This window comes from Suncus etruscus, chromosome 11, assembly GCF_024139225.1.
Source record: "Suncus etruscus isolate mSunEtr1 chromosome 11, mSunEtr1.pri.cur, whole genome shotgun sequence".
In the NCBI taxonomy this organism is placed as follows: Eukaryota; Metazoa; Chordata; class Mammalia; order Eulipotyphla; family Soricidae; genus Suncus; species Suncus etruscus.
The window spans coordinates 55,803,916-55,823,871 of record NC_064858.1 but is presented as its reverse complement, the minus strand read 5'-3'; the positions used below and the strand labels follow the sequence as shown (position 1 = coordinate 55,823,871).

Genomic DNA, 19,956 nt, shown 5'->3' with positions numbered 1-19,956 from the left:
TCTACCCACCATGCTATTGCTTGGGCCCCCTAATTTGATATTTTGTATTTGCAGTTTGCTTGTCTTTTGGAATTTGTTTCCTAATTGGTTTTACTTAACATTAAGTATGCAGTTCAGTCATTATATTAATATTTGCACAACATAGTCATCTCATTTTTATTAATAATTTAGTATAAAATTTAAATAGTAACTAGTGTTAGAGTGAAGAAAAATCACAAGAGGTTAATTTATCATCAGATTTGCCTTTTACTTGGTCTAGTGTGAAATACAACTGTATTCTTTGAAGTACATCCCAGCTAAATCTTTTTTTTTTTTTTTTTTTTTTTTTTTTTTTTTTTTTTTTTTTGGTTTTTGGGCCACACCCGGTAACGCTCAGGGGTTACTCCTGGCTATGCGCTCAGAAGTTGCTCCTGGCTTGGGGGACCATATGGGACACCGGGGGATCGAACCGCGGTCCGTCCAAGGCTAGCGCAGGCAAGGCAGGCACCTTACCTTTAGCGCCACCGCCCGGCCCACCAGCTAAATCTTTTATCATATCATTCATTCCTTTCCTCTTCTTTCCCTTTACACTTGCTCCTTTCTGTGTCCCCCGTGTACCCATTCCCTACAGCGATCCCTGCTGGCTGTGGTGGAGATTGGTGTGCTGTGAATCTCATAATCACCTAAGTGAGTACCAGAGGACTCTGAGAAACCCTGGCAACTGCCTGCTTGCTTTCTCCAGGAATAGGGAACTTTTGTCTGAATTCTCTCCCTCAGGTAATTTTTCTATATCCCATCGTTTAGATTTTTTTATTACTATAAATGCAAGTACTTATTATACCCCTTGCTATTATAGTTGACTCAAAGATACTTTGACAATATTTTCTATTATTTAATTACTGATTTTTTTTTCTTCAGACTTCAACTGCTTATAAAGTTGCTCCTTTAAAACATACATGATTTTACAATACATTTAAGTGATGTCTAACTTTTAATGTTGTTAGGGCATTTTCTAACTTATAGTCAGCCATTTGGGAGTTGTAATTAGCATTTGATCTACTCTTTTTAAAATTTGTTTTGTTTTGTTTTTTGTTTATTTGGTCACACCCGGCAGTGCTCTGGGGTTACTCCTGGCTCTACACTCAGAAATCACTCCTGGCAGACTTGGTGAACCATCTGGGACACCAGGATTTGAACCAGTGTCCTTCTGCATGCAAGGCAAACATCCTATCTCCATGCTATCTCTCCATCCCTCTTTTTAAATTTTTAATATTTTTGTTTTTATACCACACTCAATGGTTCTGAGGGCTAAACTCTGTGCTCAGGGGTCATTCCTGATAACCATATGATGACCATATGTGGCACTGGGGATTGAACCCAGGTTGACTGTTTGCAGGGTACTATATTGTTCTGGTCCTTCTACTCTTTTGTAGTTTTATTTAAGATACACAATCTACTTTTTTGTTTTTATTTTGCTTTGGAGTTACATCTGACAATGCTTAGAGCTTTATCCTGGCTCTACACTGGGAATACTCCTGGAAGTACTCAGGGGACCATATGTGGTGCTGGGGGTTGAACTTGTGCAAGGGTATCTTATCCACTGTACTATCTTACAGACCCTTGACTAACTTTTTAATGGGTAATACCACAGTGTTGATTTTTGATTAATTAAGTTTGTCTACTTAATGAATGTTAATTATGATCTGTCAAAGAAGCTTTTTTGTTTGTTTGTTTGTTTGTTTTCCCTAGGCCACACCTGTAGTGCTCAGGGCTTACTCTTGTGTCTGAGCGCAGGGATCACTCTTGGGTCAGGGGACCATATGTGGTACCAGGGATCAAACCTGAGTCGACCATGCTTGAGGCAAGGCAAGGACCCTACCTGCTATACTGTTGGTCTGGCCGCTCTGTCAAGAACTTGGAATAATTGTCAGGATGAATAGTGTGTGTGGGAGATTTGAGTCATCTATCAGAGTTCTTAGGGGCTGCTCAGGGCTCTGCTTCCAGTGGTCCTCAGGGACCACATGCATTGCTAAGGATTGAACTGGGGTCAACTGTATGCAGCACAAGCCCCTTAACCCTCTACTACCTCTCTGACTCACAAAATTCATTTTTGAAGAATGTCCCCTTCCTCTTCACCTATTCTATTTTTATTAAGTTCATTGTCAAAGAAATCACATATAAAACTAGTTTTATAGAAATAATGGTCATTTTTTAAACTTAGGCTCAACAAATAATCTAGAAGTTCATACATGTTTAATGCTTGAATTTATCCATATGTAGTCTGTAAATCTAGTAAATTGATAATTACATTAGGCACAAGTGCTGTGTAATGAACCATTGATAAGTTTGATGATCATAGATTTAGCAATTATGGTAATGTAGGTAATATGACCTAAATATTATTTCCTTTAATGTTGTTGTTTTGTTTTGCTATGTGTTTTGTGTGAGAGAAGTAGAACGCCTGTCTTGAATACAGATGGAGGAATGGGGGAGAAGGACAATGAAGGGCATTGGTGATGGGAATGTTGCACTGGTGAAGGGGGTTGTTCTTTTTGTGACTAAAACCCAACTACAGTCATGTTTGTAATCACGGTATTTAAATAAAGATATAAAAAAAACCCAAGTCTTTCACAGTTGTATTTTCACAGTTGTATTTCAGGTACACAGTGACAGTGAATTAGGGCCATACCCACTACCAATGTTGACCTCCCTCCACCATAGTTCCCAGCATGCTTCCCATACCTTCACCCTTAGCCCCCTGGACTGCTAGTGTAATAGCTCCCTTTTGTGTATAGCTTGTTGTAGATTGAGTCTCTTGATTCTATTGTCATTGACTTTGGTTTGGGTATTTAGGTCTGACCACTTTTTAGGGCTGAACATTCCACTCAATGCTCATGAAACTCCATGGTCCCTGGGTCCCATCCTCTTTTTTTCCCCCCCCCCCCCCCAATTTGTAGGAAGACATAGCAATGTGAGGCAGAACAAGATGATTCATGTTCTAGGGTTCTATTAAAAAAATGAGTGGCTGGGAGCCCATGTCTAGAAGCTATAAATATAACTAACATTAAAAGAAGGAAAAAGAAAAAGAAGAAAAATAAATAAATTTAAAAAATGGGGATCAGATGCGGCAAGAATTCAAGTGTTTTGGGTTTTTTTTTTTTTTTTTTGGCATAGTTGCAGTAAATATTAGGGAAATTAGACAAGGAATTCCCTTAGCCTCTGAGATATTGGGTGCCTCTACCCTTGAAGCATACTGTCATGAGAATGACTATAGGCTCTAGACATGTTAGTTGTCAAACCCCAAGGTCTTTCTTTATAGTGCCAGGAAATGTTCCACTCAGTTGTGGCTGTCATAGTCAGTCCTCTGTAATTAGAGGACTTGGTTTTTGCACAGATCGTAGAACAAAGCCTAGGATAGTCTTTCATTCTAATTCCAGGAAAAGTTCTCTGGGGCCAGAGCTATAGCACAGTGGTAGGCTGTTTGCCTTGCACTCGACCAACCCATGACGGACCCCAGTTTGATTCCTGGCATCCCATATGGTCCCCGAGCCTGCCAGGAATGATTTCTGAGCACTGCCTGGTTTAACCTAAAAAAAACCCCAAACAACAAGAACACAAAAATACAATACAAAAATCCCTTCCTCACACCTATATTCATTGCAGCACTATTTACCATAGCCAGACTCTGGAAACAACCAAGATGCCCTTCAACAGATGAATGGCTAAAGAAACTGTGGTACATATACACAATGGAATATTATGCAGCCATCAGAAGTTGAGGCTTTAAAAGTCATGAAATTTTCCTATACATGGATGTACATGGAATCTATTATGCTGAATGAAATAAGTTAGAGGGAGAGAGAAAGATGCAGAATGGTCTCACTCATCTATGGATTTTAAGAAAAATGAAAGATATTCTTGCAATAATTTTCAGAGACAAAAGAGAGGAGGGCTGAAAGTTACAGCCCACTTCATGAACCTCACCACAAAGAGTGATGAGTTTAGTTAGAGAAATAACTACATTGCAGGCCCGGAGAGATAGCACAGCGGCGTTTGCCTTGCAAGCAGCCGATCCAGGACCTAAGGTGGTTGGTTCGAATCCCAGTGTCCCATATGGTCCCCTGTGCCTGCCAGGAGCTATTTCTGAGCAGACAGCCAGGAGTAACCCCTGAGCAACGCTGGGTGTGGCCCAAAACTCCCCCCCCCCAAAAAAAAAAGAAAAAGAAAAAAAGAAATAACTATGTTGCAAACTATCCTAACAATGAGAATGTATGAGAGAAATAGAAAGCCTGTCTAGAGTATAGGCGGGGGTGGGCTGGGGAGGAGGGATATTTGGGACATTGTGGTGGGAATGTTGCACTGATGATGGGGGTTGTCCTCTTATATGACTGAAACCCAACCAGAATCACGTTTGTAATCAAGGTGTTTAAATAAAGATATTAATTAAAAAAATACCCAAACGAAACAGAACCAAAAAAAAAAAAAAAACGTTCTGCTCAGTCACAGTTCTCATAGTCAGTCTTCTGTAATTAGTGATCTTGTTTTTTGCACAGATCCTAGGACAGAGGGTCTTCTTATTTTATCTCATTGTTAGGTGATGAGGTAGGACAACCTCCCTTAGATCAAGATTGTTGCTATTTCTTTCTTTCTTTGTTTTTTTTTTTTTTTTTGGTCACTCCTGGCTATGCGCTCAGAAGTCGCTCCTGGCTTGGGGGACCATATGGGACACCGGGAGATCGAACCGCGGTCCATCCTAGGCTAGCGCAGGCAAGGCAGGCACCTTACCTCTAGCGCCACTACGCCGGCCCCATGGATTGTTGCTGTTTCTTCATCATCAAGCTGTCATATGAACCACCCTGGGCTCAAGTTGGTGCCAGAGTGATTCTTACATGTTTTTTGATGAGATTGTTGACTTTATTGTCAAGCTATGCAGTTTGTCTGTCTGTCTGTCTGTCTGTCTGTCTGTCTGTCTGTCTGTCTGTCTGTCTGTCTGTCTATCTATCTATCTATCTATCTATCTATCTATCTATCTATCTATCATCTATCTATCTTGTTGGATATTAGCCCTTTGATGGCTAGCATGAGAACATTCTCTCCTATTCAGTACAGTGTTTTCTTTTTTGCTTATGGGTCACACCTAATGGTGCTCAGGATTTAACTCCTGCCTCTGTACTCAGGGATCATATCTGGCAGATTCGGGCCATTATAGGGTGCCAGGAATAAAACCTGGACTTTCTACATGCAAGGCAAATTGCTTACCTCCTTCAATCCTAGTATTTTTTTTTTTATTTTAGTTCTAGTTTCTATTGGCAGGAAAACTTCTAAAATTTGATGTAGTCCCATTTATTTTTGTTTTTGTTGATCTTGTGAATGAAGTCTCATCCTTCTAAATTGCCCAGGCTTTGTATGGAACCAGGTGGTCTCACAGTTGGACCATGTGTTGACAGGAGTGATACCTGATCTCTCTGAGTGCTGTCTTAGATTCCCCCACCAAAGAAAAAGGAAAAAAAAAAAAAAGAAAATAGACAATACTAGACTACAGTAAAGCTATATAGACTTCTGGTCTGATATGTGATTGTATTAGAATGTAATATAAAGTTACTTTGTTGAACTAGTTTTACTAATGAAAAAACATTTTTTTTTTTTTTTGTATCAAAATGAAAGTGGGACATAGTATAAGACAAGAAACAGGCCTGAGAGGAGGGTACCAGATTTACAACTGGGCTGGAAAAATGGTGTTAGATAAAGGAGAATTTATTTAGAAAAGCCAGTGATCCAAACGTGGACTTTCCACATGCAAGGCAAGTGCCCTATCTGCTTCAATCCCAATGTTTTGTTTTGTTTTGTTTTTGTGGGGAGGTCAGACCTGGTGGTGCTCAGGGTAAGTTACTTCTGACTTTGCGCTCAGAAATCGCTCCTGGCAGGCTCGAGGACCATATGGGATACCAGGATTCGAACCACTGTCTATCCTGGATTGACTGCTTGCAAGGCAAACGCCCCGCGGCTGTGCTCTCACTCCCCCCCCCCCCATGTTTCTTTTTTAATCTTAGTTCTATTTCCTATTGGCAGGAAAACTTTTTTTTGCGGGGGAGGGCACACTCGTTGACGCATAGGGGCTAGTCCTGGCTATGCGCTCAGAAAATCACTTCTGGCGTAGGGGGACCATATGGGACGCCTGGGATCGAACCCTGGTCCGTCCTAGGCTAGCGCTGGCCTTACCGCTCTGCGTCACCGCTCCAGCCCCGGCAGGAAAACTTTTAATGTCTGTGTGGGTGGGGAAGAATCTGAGCTACACCTGACTGTGCTCAGAATTTACTCCTGCCTATTCAGGCATTATTCCTGAAAGAGCTTGGATTGTGTAGGGGCTGCACCTGGGAATATGCTTTGGTAGTGATGGCCAGCTTCAACCTTAAGCAAGGCAAGCACCTTAACCCCAGTTCTATTTCTCTGGCCCCCTAGAAATTCCTCATCTCTGGTATTTGATTAGCGGGATCTTCATAGCTGTTTGGTGGTCTGTGGACTGTGAAAAGATGTAATTAGCTACAAATTAATAACAATGTTTTTAGCTGCAGGATTTGGCAGCTTGTCAGATTTGGGAAAAGTCTCTTCAAGAACATCCTCTCATGGCTCTAATATACTCTTAAAACACTTTTCTTCTCTAGGAACAGAGGTTGGAATAACATTTAACTAGAGGCCTATTGTACTTGCTTACATAAAGATAACTGATTTGGTTATCTCTTTTTATCTTGTGGTTTCCTTTGGAAAATCTGCAAATTTTAAGGGTGCTCCTTTGTATGTGATTTCCTTTTAAATCTTGCTGTTTTCAGTATTCTATCTCTATGGTTTTCATCATTCTGATTAGGATGTCTCTTGGAGTATTTCCATTTGGATCTCTTTTAGCTGGTACCCTTTGGGCTTCTGGGATATAGATATGTGCAATTTTCAGTTCTGGGAACTTCTCAGCAATTATATTTTTGACTGTTGCTTCTACTTAAGAGTTGTTTTCCTAGTCCTATGTGACACTGATATTATTATGTTGTTATGTTGTCTCTCTCTCTCTCTCTCTCTCCCCCCCCCCCTCAGTTTTGCACCTGGCGGCACTCAAGTTATTCCTGGTTCTGTGCTCAGAAATTCCTCATGGCAGTCTCGGGGGGACCATATGGGATGCCGGGAATCAAACTGGGGTCTGTCCTGGGTTGGCACATGCAAGGCACATGTCCTACTGCTGTGCTATCACTCTGGCCTCCTTTGCTGTTTCTCTTGAATTGATCCCAGAGTTCTCTTGTCAGCTTTAGTTTATCTTTAGAATCTTTTTCAGCCCACTTGAATCTCTTGAAATTAGCTAAGACAATTTTTCTTTTGTCACACCCAGCTGTGCTAAGGGGTTACTCCTGGCTCTACGCTCAGAAATCGCTCCTGGCAGGCTCAGGGGACCACATGGGATGCCGGGATTCAAACCACCATCCTTCTGCATGCAAGGCATATGCCCTACTTCCATGTTATCTCTCTGGCCCCTAAGACAATAATTATTTTAAGGGCCTGAGTGTTAGTACTGATAGCAGATAGGATGCTTGCCTTGTATACAGTGTACCCAGGTTTGATCCTCAGCAACTCATAATATCCCCTTCCAGTGGTCCTCAAACTATGGCCCACGGGCCACATACTGTATTTGTATCTGTTTTGTTTCTTCATTGCAAAATAAGATATATGCAGTGTGCATAATAATTCATTCATAAGTTTTGTTTTTACTATAGTCAGACCCTTCAGTGGTCTGAGGGACAGTGAACTGCCCCCCTATTTAAAAAGTTTGAGGACCCCTGCAACCTTAACCCTGCCATGAATAATCCCCGAGTGCAGAGCCAGGAGTAATCCCCGAGCACTACCTGATGTAGTACTGCTCCCCAAAGATTTTTTTTTTCAATTTGTGGGAAAAAACCTTGTAAATATCTTGGGCCCCTGAAGCCCATCTAATTGTATTTTAAGAGAGTCTTGCTCTAAATTATTTATTTAAAAATTTTTAATATTTATTTGGTTTAAATTCTGTAGAAAACAGTGTGAAGAATCAATCCTCAATAAACTTAGAATTGAACTGCTTTATGACCAAGCCTTTCTGTTTTTTATTTTTTTTTTTTTTTGTGTGTTTTTTGGGTCACACCCGACAGTGCTCAGGGGTTACTCCTGGCTTCATGCTCAGAAATTGCTCCTGGCAGGCACGGGGGACCATATGGGACGCCGGGATTCGAACTGATGACCTTCTCCATGAAAGGCAAACGCTTTACCTCCATGCTATCTCTCCAGCCCCGCCTTTCTGTTTTTAAATATAAAAAAACACTTATCCAGGGTCGGAGAGGTGGCAAAGGGCTTAAGGCAGGGGTCTCAAACTCAATTTACCTTGGGGCCATAGGAGGCAAAGTCAGGAGGCAAAGTCGGGGTGAGGCAGGGCTGCATAAGGGATTTCACAAAAAAAGTCCTCAAACATCATTATTAACAGTTTTAATTATTTCTTCTGAACATGAATAGAACATTGAGTGAAGATCATGAACAGTTCTTCTGAACATAGCATCTTTTGCCTATTCCTTGCTGCCAGACACTTGACAGCGCTTCTTCTCACAAATCTGAATCACATTTGGCTTTAGAGAGGAAGCAGTTGAGACCCTCAGTATGGCTTGAAGATGATCATCATTAAGTCTAGACCTGTACTTTGACTTATTGAAGTTCAATGTGGAGAATAACTTTTCACGCAGATATGTGCTCCCAAAAAGGCACATGGTGCGCTTGAACATTCGGGAAAGCTCAGGGAAGCTGGGAGGCAATTCTCTCAAAAATTGCCCATGCATGTCTGTTTTTCCACTAATCTCCCTGAACTTGGCTTTGAGATCAAGAGTTGCATTGCAGGTCAATGAGCTCCATTTGAAGCACAGGAGGGGCATCTTGCACATCAAAGGAAAAGGGGTCCACAAAAATTTGGAAAGTGGCTCTGTGCTTTTTGAGGTCTGCAAATCTGTGATAAATTCCTTCTCTAGCTTAAAAATAGCATCAACATATTTCTTACCACTGAATGGTATGCCTGCATCCACAAGTTCCTTGCATGCTAGGAAATGGCAAAGGTTTGTCTGAGAGAGCTGGGGTTTCCATAACACAAGTTTTGTGGAGAATGCTCTCACGTTGTCATAGGCAGCACTGATAAGCTGCCCTGGGCCTTGTAACATATTGTTTAGTACGTTCAGCTTATGTGTGATGTCAACAAGAAAAGCTAAGTCCATGAGCCATTTGTGATCACTCAACTCAGAAACAGCATTCCCATCCTTCTCCATGAAGGCTTTCACTTCTTCTCTCAACTCAAAAAATCTTTTCAGGACACTTCCCCTGCTGAACCAACATACCTCGGTGAAACAGAGCACATCTCCATATTCTCCATTTCCTCTAAAAAAGCACGGAACCTCTTGTGCTTTAAGCCCCTGGATCTGGTTTGGTTGATGCATTTCACAACAACAGACATCATATTGTCACACCACAGGCATTTACTGCAAAGGGCCTGCTGATGGATAATGCAGTGAAGAGCAGTGGCCTTCTCTACACCCTCCTCTTCAAGTTTTTTTTTGAACAAGTGCCACCAGTCCATTTTTCCTCCCTGTCATCCAGGGCACTCCATTGGTTATTATTCCAACAAACCTCTTCCATGGCAAACCTGCATTCTCAATGGTATCACATAGATGCCGAGATATCTCTTTAGTGGTGGTCTGGCCATGCATTGGAATTATTGTGAGCAGCTCCTCTGTCAATTCAAAATTTCAATCAACACCACGGACATAAATTGTGAGCTGCGCAGTTTCTGTTATATCTGTGCCCTCGTCAAGAGCAACTGAGTATGCATCAAAACATTTGGCTTTCTCACACAGTTGATGATAAATGTCACTTGACATGTCAGAAATGCGCTCTGCCACAGTGTTGGCAGAAAGGCTGATTTTGTTAAACTGACCTTTCTTTTCTGGACAGATAATACTTGCAGCCTGTAACATGCATTTTTTTTTTTAACAAACTTTCCTTCTGTGAATGGTTTCCCTGCCTTAGCAATCATCTCACTAACCATGTAACTAGCTTTGAGTGATGCAACATTCTCTTTAATTGCTTTCTTGAAGAAATCTTGTTGCCTCGTTAGACATGCTTTAAGACTGGCAACCCGCTTGGCTCTCTCATTTCCTTGATATTTTGCACATTCCTCATCATGTTTAGTTGAATAATGGTGTTTCAAGTTGTATTTCTTGTGCACTGCTTGTTCTCTGAGCAAATAAGACATGTGGGGTTGGGCCTGGAGAGATAGCACAGCGGCGTTTGCCTTGCAAGCAGCCGATCCAGGACCAAAGGTGGTTGGTTCGAATCCCGGTGTCCCATATGGTCCCCCGTGCCTGCCAGGAGCTATTTCTGAGCAGACAGCCCGGAGTAACCCCTGAGCAATGCCAGGTGTGGCCCAAAAACAAAAAAAACAAAAAAAACAAAAACAAAAAAAAAAGACGTGGGGATGTCCCTGTGCTCAACAAAGAAATACTGCGTCTCCCACTTTTCCTGAAATTGTCTGTGCTCGTCATCAATCTTTCTCTTCATTGCAGGCTTTGATGAAGTCATGATGAAGGTATGACAAAATCTGATTCTGTAATCAACTTCTTTCCCTTCTATAAACTTCTCTCCCTTCTCTCCCTTAGGCCTCTGATAATGCAAGCGGAAATGACGTCTGTGCTAGGCGCAAAGTATTCGCGATTATTCGCTTACCGAATATTCACAATAAAATATCGCATTAGTAAGAAAAAAATCACATTAAACATTTGCATACCCCGAACGGAACTGCTTGGGGTATGCAAATGTTTAATACAATTTTTTTCTTACTAATGCGATTTTTATTGTGATTATTTGTTAAGCGAATAATCGCGAATACTGAGATATTTGAAGGCCAGCTGCGGGCCACAAAATGTTGTACGGAGGGCCACAAATGACCCGCGGGCCTTGAGTTTGAGAACCCTGGCTTAAGGCTGTGCGTGCTAGCCGAGGACCTAAGTTCAATCCCTCGGCATCCCATATGGTCTCCCAAGCCAGGAGCGATTTCTGAGCACATAGCCAGAAGTAACCCCTGAGCATCACCTGGTGTGGCCCAAAGACCAAAACCAAAACCAAAACCAAAACCAAAACCAAAAAGCAAACAGGAAAAAAAAAACCTCAAAAACCAGCAACTACAAAAAAGCACCACAGCAATAAAGACAACTAGTAAACAAGTAGTTTCTTTAATGCTGTGGTGCTTTTTTGTAGTCTCTGGTTTCGGGTTTTTTTTTTTTTCCTGTTTGATTTTGTTGTTGTTGTTATTGTCATTGTAGCTTTGTGTTATTTTTTTTCTGTTTCTTTTTTTGGGGTATATTTTTGTCTTTTGTCATGTTTTTCTTTTTTCCTCCCCCCTCCCTCCCCCTCCCCCTCCTTCCCCCTCCCTCCCCTCTCCCTCCCTCCCCCCTCTCCCCCCTCCCTCCCTCCCTCCCTCCCTCTCTCTCTCTCTCTCTCTCTCTCTCTCTCTCTCTCTCTCTCTCTCTCTCTCTCTCTCTCTCTCTCTCTCTCTCTCTCTCGGTTTTTGGGTCACACCCGCCTATGCTCAGGGGTTACTTCTGGCTCTATGCTCAGAAATCGCTCCTGGCAGGCTCAAGGGACCATATGGGATGCCGGGATTCGAACCACTGTCCTTCTGCATGCAAGGCAAACACCCTACCTTCATGCTATCTCTCCGCCCCTTCCTCTTTTAATTTGATATTTATAACCTCTAGATGGACTCCTCCAATTTTTTGTTTGTTTGCTTTTGTTGTTTGTTTTTGTTTTTTTGTTCTTTTATTTTTTTTCCCAAACAGAACCATGTAACTTGAATCATCTTGTTCTGCCTCATAAATTGAGGGAAATAAATGGATGGTACCAAGACCAAACAAACAGTCATATGAACATTGAATAGAAATAAAAAAATCATCAGACTTAAACTCCAAATCTAAAGCCAACAACAACAACAACAACAACAACAACAACAGAATCTATACCCAATCTACAACAGGCTAGAAACAGAGGGAACTACTTACATTAGCAGCCCGGGGGGCACAAGAAGGGGATACGGGATGCATGCTGGGAACAAGGGGTGGAGGGAGGACAACACTGGTGGTAGGAATTCCCCTGATTCAATGTCACTATGTACCTAAAATATTACTGTGAAAGATCTGTAATTCACTTTGGTCACAATAAAAATTATTGAAAAAAAACCCCACTCATTCAAAAGGACATAAGTTCATTCATTGCTGCACTTAGTATAATTGCTATAGAATCAACCTAGGTATTCAGTAATTAGGGAATAGATTATGAAGATGTACTAGATATATACAGTGCAGCTGCAAGAAATGATGAAATCATTTTGCTGCAACCCTGCTTGGATCTGAATATCATGTTGAGTGAAATAAGTTAAAGAAGAAAGACAAACATTAATGATCTCATGTATCAGTGGCATCTAAAATAACTAGATGAGGAAAAAGTATTATAGTAAAGGAGGGATTAATAGATCACTTTTGAACCCAGAGTTTAGGGAGAAAAAGTCTGGAAAGAAATCAAGCCAGGAATCAAGAAGATGAAAAATAGAAGTAATGGGGAAAGGAGCCAGGGCTTCGGTTATACTGGTAATGTGTGAAAGGGGTATAGCTATATACCCAAAGCATAGACTCAACAATACTGTAAACATAAGATCTAAGTTTAGCAACCACCTGAACTTTATGTGCCTATCATGGTGACATGCAAAGGGAATAGGGGGTGGGAAGGTAGAAAGTAGGTGTAGGTTTGGAGGGGATGAAACATGGGAACAGAGGTGGAGGATAGTTAACACTGGTGGTAGAATTGATGTTCCTGGGGCCAGAGCTATAGCATGGCAGATACAGCATTTGCTTTCTAAGTGGCTGAGCTGGGTTCAATCCCCAATATCTCATCAGCATCCCTGAGCTTGCCAAGAATAATTTCTGGGTACAGACCCAGGAGTAACCCTTGAACACTGCCAGGTATGGCCCCCAAACCAAAAACAAATGAAAATATATATTATATTGCTAAAACTCAACTATTAATAACTTTGTAAATCACAGTTCTTTTTATACATATACTTTATTATATATATATATTTTTTTTTTTTTTTGGTTTTTGGGCCACACCCGTTTGAAGCTCAGGGGTTACTCCTGGCTATGTGCTCAGAAGTTGCTCCTGGCTTGGGGGACCATATGGGACACCAGGGGATCGAACCGCGGTCCGTCCAAGGCTAGCGCAGGCAAGGCAGGCACCTTACCTTTAGCGCCACCGCCCGGCCCCTACTTTATTATATTTTTTAAAGTGAATCACTGTGATAGACACAGTCACTTAGTTGTTCATGATTGTTTCAGTCATACAATATTACAGTATCCATTCCTTCACAGTGTACATTTTCTGTCATCAGTGTCCTCTGTTTCCCTCTTCCCATCCCTGCCTGCCCAATTTTAATATAATCAGAAAGGGGTAAGACTAAACTGATTTGTGTGTGTGTGTGTGTGTGTGTGTGTGTGTGTGTGTGTGTGCGCGAATCTCACAAAAGTGAGGCAGGTGTGTCCTATCTCTTAAGTTTTTCCTCATATAGCTCAATAAGCTAAGCACTTACTTCCTCAATACTGACAGACACCCCAGTAGAATAATAAATCAAAGTAGCATAGAAGCCCCTTAAGTCCCCCCCCAAATCCAATACAGAATGTCCAACTAGCAAAAAAGCATCTTAGTAAATCTTCAGACAATGATTTAAATGACCCTATTGTGAGATAGAAAAATTTTCATAAATTTTCTATTACTGAAGTGCTTTCTATAATTCCATTACCAATTAGTCATAATAAACAATATATAGTACATTATTTTGTTTGGCTTGGGAGTGGGTTGAAAACTGGGGGCGATTGTGGAGGGAATGTTACATGAGGGGTGGGTGGGATTAGCGTTGGAACATTGCCAGAAACAACTTTGTAAATCAAGGTGTTTAAAGTAATTAGTAAACAAAAATAAGCTAAGCACATTCTTAGCATGCAGGAGGCTGGGTTTGATCCCATGGTTAACTTGGATATTGTTCTGAAATGCAAAACATGTGCTCTAGTCATTTGATCTTTCTTTTTTTTTTTTGTTTTTTTTTTTTTGTTTTTGGGTCACACCCGGCAGTGCTCAGGGGTTACTCCTGGCTGGCTGTCTGCTCAGAAATAGCTCCTGGCAGGCACGGGGGACCATATAGGACACCGGGATTCGAACCAACCACCTTTGGTCCTGGATCGGCTGCTTGCAAGGCAAACGCCGCTGTGCTATCTCTCCGGGCCCCATTTGATCTTTCTCATCCTCATTTCTATTATATTTTAGTTCTCTCTTTTGTGAGATAGGGCTACAATTGGCTGTGTTTAAGTTTTAATCCTGGATTCTGTACTAAGTGGTCATTCCTGATAGGATGTTCTGGATACCATATACAGTATTGTGGATTGAACCAGGGTCAGTTGCATGCAAGGCAAGTGCCTTAACTCCTGTGTGATCTCTCTAGCTCCCTATTATATTTTTAATGTATATTTGCAAGAAAATCTCTGAGATACAGTAACTGGCATTAAAATAAACGTCTTTGTAAAATGTCTTTCAGATTTACCAAAAATTTATCTCCTGACAAGATAAATCTCAGCACCCTTAAAGGAGAAGGTGAACTAAAGAATTTGGAGTTGGATGAAGAAGTGCTCCAGAATATGTTGGATTTGCCAACCTGGCTTGCTATCAACAAAGTTTCTTGTAATAAAGCTTCAATTAGGGTGAGACTTTGGACTTTTCTGGTCCTGCTTTCTGATTTCTTTTTATTTGTTTTGGTTTTGTGGCCACACCCAGTGGTGTTTTGGCGGTGGCTCAGGGCTTGGTACTTGGAGACACCGAGTAATTCTTGGGATTAAACCTAGATGTAAAACTTACTTCTCAACCCTCTGAACCATTTCTCTAGACCTCTATTTTTTTTTTTTTTTTGGTTTTTGGGTCACACCCAGCAGCGCTCAGGGCTCCTGGCTCTACACTCAGAAATCGCTCCTGGCAGTCTTGGGGGACCATATGGGATGCCAGGATTCGAACCACCATCCTTCTGCATGAAAGGCAAATAAATGCCTTACCTCCGTGCTATCTTTCTGGCCCCTCTAGAACTCTATTTTTATCTTTAAAATTCTGTCTCTATTTTCTAAAACATTTTAGAACCTAGAAAGATAGTATCGGGGTTAAAGCACAACAGCCTACTCCAGTTTGATCCCCAGTACCACATTTTATTGCTAGGTGCAGCCCTGGGCAAGTAGGTGTCCTAGAGGACCATATGCATCTCTCTAATGGTCTGGTTAATCCCCAGCATTGCTGGACCTTTGTAGCACTGCATTCTAGAGTCTTCTCATAGAACTGCTAAACTAGTTTGAAGAACCAGGGCCCTGGGTCTCCTGAACACTTATTTGGAAGTTCCTACTGCCCTCCCCAACTCTCCTCTTTACTGCCCTAGTTATTTATTTATTTTTTTGTAGTAGTTGTTGTTTTGGGGCCACATCTGGCAGTATACAGGGCTCATTCTTAGCTCTCTCTAGGGATCACTTTAGATAGTGTTTAGGGCACAATATACAGTGTCAAAGACTGAACTGAGTTCAGTTGTGTTCAAAGCAAGCACTGTCTCTCTGGTTCCATAAGTAAGTTTTCTAGTAATGTAATTTAAGAAGAAAGACATTGGGGCCGGAGCGATGGTGCAGCATTAGGGCATTTGCAACCTCTGAGCAACACCAGGTGTGGCCCAAAAATCAAAAAAGAAAAATAAGAAGGAAAACATTTTTGTTGTAATTGTACAAATGTATGTCTTATGAATTTAACATATTTTAATGTTAGTTATTAATTATGAATTTTATTAAAATGTATTTTTAATTTTTTTTTTTTTTTGTTTTTGGGCCACACCCGTTGACGCTCAGGGGTTACTCCTGGCTATGCGCTCAGAAGTTGCTCCTGGCTTGGGGGACCATATGGGACACCGGGGGATCGAACCACGGTCCGTCCAAGGCTAGCGCAGGCAAGGCAGGCACCTTACCTCTTGCGCCACCGCCCGGCCCCATGTATTTTTAATTTGGGGCTGGAGTGATAGCACAGCCTTGCATGCAGATGACCCGGGACGGACCCAGACTCCATTCCTGGCATCCCATATGGTCCCCTGAGCCTTCCAGGGGTGATTTCTGAGCACAGAGCTATGAGTAACCCCTGAGTGCCGCTGGGTGTGGCCCAACCCTCTCCAAATTATTTATATTTTATTAATACTGAACTACTTTGATGGTATTTTTGTCAGATGGGACAATTATACTTTTGATGAGTTAATATGACATGCACCATATGAAATGGTATATGTCTTTCAAAAGCATAAATGAATTACTGTTTATTGCCTTTTAATCTTGTTACCATATTTTTATTACCATATTAATAGAGCATCTGTGTTATTATGTCACATATTTTGAAATGATTCATTTCTCATTAAAAAATTTTTTTTGTAGATTCCATGGACAAAATTGAAAACACAGCCCATCTGTTTGGTGAGTTTTGCTTTGGATTGCTTCAGATATTTGTGTGTGTGTGTGTGTGTGTGTGTGTGTGTGTGTGTGGTGTGTGTATGTGTGTGTGTGTGTATAAAGCATATATATACTTATACACAGATATATATGTGATCTTGAATATAAGTAAAGCCTAATCTGTTAATATCAGTATTTTGTAAAATGTATCTTCGGAATTTTTAGTAATTAACTTCAGTTTTATTTTAATATTTAGTTTTCTCATTCTTTTTTTTTTCTTTTTCTGAATTTATTGGGCAACAATATTGGTATTACAGAGATAGTGGACTACAACCTCACCATAGTCTCCTGGCACCCCGATATTACTTTGTGACAATATACTTACTTTTCTCCTTTTTTTTAAAATTTTTTATTTTTAATTATGAGAACAAAGATGCAAAGAAAGAGGACAAGGTAAAGTTACAGTGGAAGGACAATAACCCATAAACAGAATTCTCAGAAATCCCGTTGCTGATATCTTAACTTTGAACTTTCAGCCAAAGAACATTAAGATAAATAAAAACAGAACCCATGGACAATTACTTTGTCCCTCAAGTCCCCAGATTGTAATACATTATAATATTTCTTAGCAGCACACAAAGCAATCTAAAGCCATAAAACTTATGTAACTCCTTAAACATTAAAGGCATAGTATTTTTTTTTTTTTTTTGTGGTTTTTGGGTCACACCCGGCAGTGCTCAGGGGTTATTCCTGGCTCCAGGCTCAGAAATTGCTCCTAGCAGGCACAGGGGACCATATGGGGCGCCGGGATTCGAACCGATGACCTCCTGCATGAAAGGCAAATGCCTTACCTCCATGCTATCTCTCCAGCCCCAGGCATAGTATTTTTTTACATTTTCATGCACATGCATAATACTTTAAGTTAACCTCAAAAGTTTAAGTGGATTTTTTTTTAAGGATTAGAGTCAAAGGAGCACAGTAAAAACGGTGTTAGAGTGGCAATTATTGTTTGCATAGGCTCACCAAAATATGAGGGACATGGAAAAGAAAAACCTTGGCCTAATACAAGGAGACCCTACCCCTGAAGTTTCTTGGCATAAGACCAACTCTAGGCTCCAAGCAAGCTAGTTTGTCCAATCCAAGACATTGTCTGTAGTGCCAACACACTTTTATTTTTCACACACTCTGTTGTTGGTATCATGTTTCTATAGTAAAGATCCTGGAATCTGCATATCCTACGTTGAAGTCAGGATGTGGAGTGTCCTCTAGTTTTACTTTACAATTAAAGGGCAATGCAGAGAACCCTGTCATGTAAGCAGGTTGTTGTTGTTGTCTTCTCAGAGTTAAGGGAAGTTTCTTTTGAGCAGGTCGATGTCAGATCAGCGGTGGGATCTTCCCTGGTAGAGGATTTCTTCCAGGTGATGCTGTAGAAAAACTAGGATGTTTCGTGGATGGCTTCCCTTGTTCAGGGGTGAATGGAGAATGCCCATTCTTCTGAGGCCTGTGCCAGGTCATTATGTCAATGTTCAGGGTGTAAGGTTCCATTGCACTACAAGATTTGTGTGTTCCAATCTCTATTAGATAAGATCTTATTTGTATGTATAGTATTTTCCCATTTTAATGTGCCTATGCAAACAAGGAACAATGCCATATGGCGTTATTGGCGCATATGGGGGTCATAAGAACAAGTACAACAATCCCCATGACATGGTTCAATCATAAGCATTACACTGAGGGACTCTTTCACCAAAATTCCTTATTGAACAGCTCACAAAGAGAAAAGATAAAAAGTGGTTAGAATCGTCACTGTATAAGAGAATATTTAATAAGACTTATAGCTGTCAGAGAAAAAACACATAAAATATTCAAAAGACATACGTGTCCATTTTATGTCTTTTGGAATAGTTGGGGGTTGTTAGAGCCAATGCACGGCTTTGGTCTGTGATTAGGATTATGCAGTAATGAAGGTAAAAAGAGTAATGTGGGTTACTGATGGTTGGGGGGTGAGAGTTAAGGAGTAAAAATGAGCTTTGTAGGGGTTTGCGAAAGGGCATAATACAAAAAGGACATTCTGTATACGCAAAACATAACTTAAGGATAGGGAATACTCTTAATATGTACTGTGCTAGCGCCCTCGCGTGCTTTTGAACATGTAGAGTAGTAAAAAATTGCCAGTGACAACCTTAGTGCAACTCAGCAAATATCAGCACACCAAGTTAGGACCCATCCCCTAGAGCTGGGGGAAGGGCGAGGGAGCTTGGGACCCCATCCAGGAGGGACCGACACCCACCTTGTCTGTCCGCCTGGGCTGGGCCCCAGGGAAGGCCTGGAGGCCGGGGGCAGAAGAGGGGATGGCTGGGGGCCTATCAAGGCTCCCAGCACACCCAAGTTAGGGAGAAGGCCTTCTACATGGGGTCTCCCCAAACCCCATGCTGGTTAGAGCTAGCCTCCAGATCAAGAAAAGATTCAGCAGAGAGCCGGAAGCCAGGATCTGTCCGCCCTCCACCCTATGCCCTTCCCACCCTAGAGCTGGGGGAAGGGCGGGGAAAGCTTGGGACCCCATCCAGGAGGGACCATCCGACACCCACCTTGTCTGGCCGCCTGGGCTGGGCCCCAGGAAAGGCCTGGAGGCCGGGGGCAGAAGAGGGGATGGCTGGGGGCCTATCAAGGCTCCCAGCATACCCAAGTTAGGGAGAAGGTCTTCGACATGGGTTCTCCCCAACCCCCATACCGGCTAGAGCTAGCCAAGGGTAGTTTTCTCATTCTTAAATAAATTTTGCAAGACTGTTTTTTTTGGGGGGGGGGACCACACCCAGCGATGCTCAGGGGTTACTCCTGACTATGCACTCAGAAAACGTTGCTGGCTTGGACAACCATATGAGACTCCTGGGAATTGAACCGATGTCCGTCCCAAGTCAACTGCATTGTAAGGCAAACGGCAGTATTGCTGTGCTATTACTCCGGCCCCTCAAGACTGTTTTTTTGTTTTTGTTTTTGTTTTTTTGTTTTTTGGTTTTTCGGGCCACACCTGTTTGATGCTCAGGGGTTACTCCTGGCTAAATGCTCAGAAATTGCCCCTGGCTTGGGGGGACCATATGGGATCGAACCGCAGTCCTTCTTTGGCTAGCGCTTGCAAGGCAGACACCTTACCTCTAGCACCACCTCACCCGCCCCCAAGACTGGTTTTTTTTAAAGTAGGAAGATAGTAAAGTTTTTCAGGTCCAGGGGTCTGGAGAGATAGCACAGCGGTCTGGCATTTGCCTTGCACGCAGCTGATCCAGGATGGATGGTGGTTCAAATCCTTGCATCCCATATGGTCCCCAAGCCTGCCAGGGGTGATTTCTGAGTACAGAGCCAGGAGTAACCCCTGAGCATCAATGGA

General features: G+C 41.8%; 1 protein-coding gene across 3 annotated transcripts in view; it reads left to right on the top strand.

The window, feature by feature from the left end:
• The window catches only part of BLTP3B (bridge-like lipid transfer protein family member 3B), a 101,697-nt gene that overhangs the window by 10,479 nt on the left and 71,262 nt on the right, over nt 1-19,956 (top strand). For all 3 annotated transcript variants that reach the window (XM_049782799.1, XM_049782798.1, XM_049782800.1), the window contains exons 2-3: nt 14,657-14,819; nt 16,560-16,598. In XM_049782799.1, the coding sequence (XP_049638756.1) occupies nt 14,657-14,819; nt 16,560-16,598 (202 nt within the window). The remainder of the gene's footprint in view (nt 1-14,656; nt 14,820-16,559; nt 16,599-19,956) is intronic.